The sequence below is a fragment of the Cannabis sativa genome, chromosome 4 (genome assembly GCF_029168945.1).
Source record: "Cannabis sativa cultivar Pink pepper isolate KNU-18-1 chromosome 4, ASM2916894v1, whole genome shotgun sequence".
NCBI classification, from domain to species: Eukaryota; Viridiplantae; Streptophyta; class Magnoliopsida; order Rosales; family Cannabaceae; genus Cannabis; species Cannabis sativa.
In genome coordinates this window covers 64,152,901-64,158,900 of record NC_083604.1, presented here as the reverse complement: position 1 = coordinate 64,158,900, position 6,000 = coordinate 64,152,901, and the positions used below count along the sequence as shown (strand labels likewise).

Sequence of the window (6,000 nt, the reverse complement as noted above, 5' to 3'; positions counted from 1 at the left end):
CAGAATAAGATGATTTGGTTGATGGACCTATGTATAAACTGCTATTGAACGAGGAAAAGGCCCATGAGATGAATATAAATTCAGTGTAATGGAGTCCTAGGGTAAGAATTTTTCAAAAATACTTTATTTATCTGGAAATAAGGACATTTTTTTATATATAATTTGAATCTTAAATCCATTTCACTTTTCATATGGGATTTAAAATTTGGAATAATTAGAACATTCACTTTCTTCTATTACCTATAGTCATTGGTGCTCTGTTTTGCTAAAAAATGTAATATCATTTTCTCCACTGCTTATCTTCACAATCATCATCTAGCTTTTGCATATTACTGTGTTTGGTTTGGTCATACCTTACCATTCAAAAATTACAAAATCAAAGATACAAGGTTGAGAGAGATAGACATAGTACTAATTTACACATTGTTTAGTGCCTTAAATTGTGCCACCATATTCACCTTCACACTTTTATCTAATATTTTTTCATGTCTTCATCAAGAGAAACAGCTACTTGCTTCTGCTAGTGATGATGGAACCATTAAAGTATGGGAGCATGCACCTGTAGCACCCAGCTGAAGAAATTTACAAAATCTCCTCACTTATATCCTCATGAATTATGTGTAATGCAAAGATTTACTTTTATTGGTCCAATTTTGTCAGTCAACAGATTAATTATAGTTTAGTAGAGAAGCATGGCTGTTGTAATTTTTAGCAATAAATTATTGACCATTTATTTAAACAATGCAAAGGTTTTGAGTGAGCGTATATTTTTGGTTCAAAAAGTAAGTAGCAAGACAGGTTACATTGTCCACCATCTCATATTTCTTTTCTTCTTTAAAGTTGCTCATCTTTGCATTATTGTAGTATGTGTGAAGTTTGATAATAAAATCAATTTTCTTGCTGAAATTTAAGATTTTCTTATAAGTTCTATGTGAGCTGCTGTGAAGCTTGGGAGAATATGTTTGGTGTGTGTATTAGTAATTATTCAAAGACAGAAGAGTATCTAAATTATGGTAATTGAAAATTAAAATAAAAAGATATTTTATGGAGTATCTAAATTAGTAGTCTCTTGTGTTGCTATTTCTTTCCCAACTAAGTCACGAAATGCTCTCACCAGTCCTTCATAAGGAGTTTGCCATCCTTCTGCACATGAATAGTGGTACCTAACCCAATTAGTAGCAGCGGGCGGTGTTGGAGAATCGTTCTGCATGAATACCTGCACAAAACACATAATAAAATAAGAGGAATAATATACTATGTCATAAGATTAAATGATAAATTAGTATTTAAAAATTATAAATGAAATCTCTACCTCAATGAAGTGATTATTATTGATGAAACCAATTGTAATGATTTTGTGTAAAATAGCTGGCAAAGGATTAGATCCAAGTGGGAGAAATGTCAGACATTGTTGTATTGATAAGTGCACTAAGACAACATTATAACGAGAAGCTATAATGTGTCCCATATCAGGCATAGTCATCTAATATTTGAAGCATGGATAGCTCTTAAAATATGATAAAATATGAAGTAGTTCATCAACTCTATCAGGACAACCATAAAGTAAATTATAGTTATTTCTATGAGAAACTAATTCACTCTTTAAGTCTTTTCTAACTTGCATCCAACCATCCTCACCCATGCCCATCAAGTCTGCAATAGCTCGAAAACCACAATTTCCATCACTTTCTACATCTTTAACAAAACAAATGTATGGTTTCAACTCACATGGTAATGACTTTAGATAAGATTGTGAGTGTTGTGAAGTGTTCAGACGTACATCTTTATTCTTCGTATTCAAATTAGAAGAAATAGAAGATTTATCGTATTTAGCAGAAACATATTCAAAAGTAGATGGATCTCGACTAGTAGAATGATCAAATTTTGAAGGTGGTCGACCACGTGTATTCATTTTCACCTCTGGTTCGACAAGAAAAGTTGTTGATGGTTCAGCTAACTCCCTTAACTTTCTTTGTAAGTGTAATTTAGTAGGAATATCGACCTCTTGAAACCGTCTAAGAAATAATTCAATCACTGCATCACAACTTATTTCATTAGCTTCATTTTGGGTAGATTTTACCAAGTCAAGCTTCCTCCAATAAGAGTTTATACATGCTAAGGGAATAGCTTGTCCTTCTATCTGATATTCATTAATCTCATGGGCACATGGCAATCCATGCGTGCGACGAATAACACATCCACAAGCATGAATATCAAATCCAACCCAATCACCTCGCTTTGACTCTTGAAATACCTTATCAAGGGCACATCTTGAAATAAATCCTCTCAATTCTTTGAATAATGTAGGCTTGAAATTATGTTGAACAGTCGTCAAACTTTTCTCAAACGACGCTTTTATCTCTGTGTGTTGTAGCTCTAGCAAGTTATGTGTTGTAGACCATGAAGTCTCAAAATTTCCTTGTGATGAGCGTAAGTATCTCTTTAACTTTGCATGTGCACTTTCAACCCTGTATAAATAAAGCAAGATAAAAATAAATTAAATATATTTTAAATAAACATTTATATACAAATGCACTCAAAATATAATAACAAAAGAAATTATAATGTATACCTATTTGTAGTAGTAGTAGTGCCAAAATGCATTATTGAATCTGTCCATGCGAAAAAAAAAATTCTTTATATTTATTCAACCACACATCTTTAACATAGTCGATTGCTTGTGAATATCTACCATAATTTTCTTCAAGTACTTTGAGTCTTTTATCATACTCACTTTCCGATGATGATAAAGTGAATCTGTTCCAATCAGAAAGAAAATTATCCCACTTTTCTTTTGACTCCAATATTTTTCGACATTTAGTCAACACATTATTTGATATATGATATCGACACAAAAGATGTTTTGCAACAGGGAAGACCTTTTCAATAGCATTGATTAACGCTAATTCTCTATCTGTGACAACTACATTAGGAAGAAAGTCAATGTCCATCATATTTTTTAATCTATCCAATGCCCATGTGTAGTTGTCCTCTTGTTCTGACTCAAGAAAAACAAACGCAATAGAGAATGTGTATTCAGTCGATGTAACTCCAACAATCTCTAACAAACGAAGACGATACCTGTTAGTCTTGTAAGTGCAATCCATAACTAATACATGAGGGAAAATATGAAGTAAATCAACTCCGACTGGATGTGCCCAAAATATATTTCTAACTATATTAATATCTTTTTCATATCTATGCCACTCGATATAGTTATGATCACTTAGCTTTCTCATCAATTGTTGCATTTGGAATCTGCCTGCCTTTTCTCGAACTCTGTGTTTTTGTCTTGCATTTTATATTGTCCTCATCGTTGAGACATTACATTTAATTTTTTCTTTGATCACAGCTAGAATTTCTCTTGGCATGATATTACACTTTGACATATCAACTAATATCTTTGTCTCTTCTAGAGTCAACCTCCCAGCGAAAGAATGTCCTTCAAGATGTCTTGCAATTGAATGGTTATGAAATCCACACACGACTGTGAGTGTCCAATCATCAGTTGTTGCTAATTTTTGTGCACTCAATAAAAATGGACAACCACATTTTTTTGTCGATGTTCTCCTATCAACTTTTCTCTTTTTTCCTTCGATTGTCTTTATGTGTTGTCGATAGTTGCCATTCCTTTCACAAGCAAATTTAATTCGTGCTTTTCGACTTTCACCTGAATTAGATCTCTTAATTACTATAATGATTCCATGTTGCTTTCCTTTATCTCTAGTCCATTCAACAAGAGATTTTCTCGAATGAAAAATCTACATAAAAGTATTAAATGGAAATAATTAAAACATAAGTATATCTTAAAACTTGTGAGCAAAATATAAAAAATACATATGTTGTAGTACCAAATTTGCTGAGAAAATATCACTAGAATCAAACTCTGAAGAAGTATTATTACTTACTTCAACTTCTTCTTCCTGCAAAATATAATTCTAATTTCAAAAATATTAATATCTTATTTATTTTCATTTAAACAAAAATTGATATTAGATTTAATGATTTCAATTATAGATGTTCACAAGACTATGTTTAAGAAAAAAGATAAATATATATGATACAGTACTCTCTCTTTTACTCTTGTCATTCTCCACTTATATTCTAATTCTATATATCTTCTTTTAACTCATTATAACAACTCTCAATCTCAAAAATAAAATCAGCCACTATCATTAGAATTTTCTTCACGTTCAACCTTAATTTCAATATTAATATTACTACTATGGCACAAGAAATAAAATAAATTTCTCTCTCGCATATGGAGTATACACACACTTCATTAAATACTAAATTTTATTTCATTGTATAGTTAAATTCCATTAAGAAGGGATTAAACCAAAGAAGTTCTTTTGCAGATTGTTTTTTTTTTTTTTTTGGCTGAAAGGGATTAAACTAGGAAGTTGATTTACAAAGAGAATGATGTATTTTGTATACAGTGTTATCTCAAATAACAAATAACTAATGAGTATCTTTTTCAAAAAAAAAAAATGACAAATGAGTCAAGAGGTATGAACTAATCCAATTCATGATTTAGGCACAATTTAAATTGCTCATCAATTCAATTCTTCCATTACAAGAAATAAGAACAAACAATAGCTCAATAAAATACTTTTTGAAAGATATATCTATTCTATATAAAGTGTGCCTATATAGCCGAATTCTTGGTTTATGAGAAATTCATGGGTGACTTTTTATTTATATTAAAAATAAAATGGTTTATGAGAAATTCATGGGTCACTTTTTATTTATATATAATAAAATAAATCCCCTTAAATCCAAAAAAAAAAAAACATCATTAAATAAAAATAAAAAAATGACTCAACATCAAATCTTCAATTACATGATACATGTAATTACTCAAACATCACATCTTTCAATTATAAAAAAAATGACTTTTTAAAAGGAAAAATATGGTTGTCTAATAGAGCTAAAACAATATGTTTCCAGTGTGATGAAAAATTAAAGCAACAATTTTGTTAATATCAAAAAGTTTGTAAAATCCGAAAGAGTTTGGGCACAAAGAAATGATGTTTCTTTTTCTTACTCTTTCTAGAATCAATATATGAACAATAATTTGAATTAATCTTATAATATTAACTTTTTAAATCAATTAATAATTATTTGTCACGTAATTATTAAGTCCTTTCCCTTTAATTTTCCTTTTTATTGATGATGCTAATTTATTCATATTTTGATTTCTACAATTTTTGTGTTCAGACCATTAAGGTAGTGTTCTACTAGGGGATCTAATGAGTTTCGTCCCTTCGCTAATGGCTTCTAAGAGTTCAAATTCCAGTATTGTATAAATCTTTAATTTGTTCTATTTCTTATATTAACTGAAATTTTGCTTTTTTTTTTAATTTATAACTTTATTGTTTATATCTTATTAGGGACATTCATGAAAATTAGAGTTTCTTTGAAATATACAATTAATGAGCATTACTTTTTGATCATAGTGTGTTTTCCATGGCTGAAAACCTCAATAATCTCTATCATTTGATATCAAATAAAATAAAATTATCATGATGTATACATTATTGTTATTTAATGAGTAATTAGTGTGTTGAAATTGTCAAGCTGATATTTAGAATTGTTTATAATTGAATTGTTTCTTTGTCAAAATTAATATTAAGTATATTTATATGTTAATAGGTTTATCTATTTTCTCTTAGATCAATCATGCTCATATAGCAAAAAAATCATACTCATATAGACATGTTGTTTTCATTTTGTAATTTAGATCTTCTTAGTCATTATTTAATTCACTTAAACCTTTTCCGATTATAGTAACTGAAGTTTTGTTTCTTTTATGTACTCCATTACTAAGATCTGTATTACATGTATTATTTATTTTTGACTATGAGGAGGTGGATTTCTTTATTGGAAAACATATAGCGTGATAAATTATTATTCATATATTGAATAATTAGTTTTGATTAATGGGATTCATATATATAACTGTGTATATTGAATTCTTTATTCAAATAATTATTTTTG

The 6,000-nt window shown here is 29.2% G+C and overlaps 1 protein-coding gene across 1 annotated transcript; it reads right to left on the bottom strand.

Annotated features, from left to right (window-relative positions):
- Positions 1 to 1,042: 1,042 nt before the first annotated feature.
- On the bottom strand, positions 1,043 to 3,107 carry LOC133037065 (uncharacterized). The gene is made up of 5 exons (XM_061113874.1): positions 2,735 to 3,107; positions 2,573 to 2,612; positions 1,619 to 2,468; positions 1,313 to 1,483; positions 1,043 to 1,216 (listed from the first exon to the last, which is right to left on the bottom strand). Exons 1-5 carry the CDS (start codon positions 3,105 to 3,107, stop codon positions 1,043 to 1,045), a joined length of 1,608 nt encoding a protein of 535 aa, XP_060969857.1.
- Positions 3,108 to 6,000: the final 2,893 nt, after the last annotated feature.

What these genes read in the sequence shown, in the direction of transcription:
- LOC133037065 (XM_061113874.1), bottom strand. Translation starts at nt 3,107, where the DNA reads ATGGATTGCACTTACAAGACTAACAGGTATCGTCTTCGTTTGTTAGAG. An exon ending in ACTACTACTACTACAAATAG is followed by an intron (nt 2,469 to 2,572) that starts GTATACATTATA and finishes TTATTTATACAG; the next exon opens with GGTTGAAAGTGCACATGCAA. An exon ending in ATAATAATCACTTCATTGAG is followed by an intron (nt 1,217 to 1,312) that starts GTAGAGATTTCA and finishes TGTTTTGTGCAG; the next exon opens with GTATTCATGCAGAACGATTC.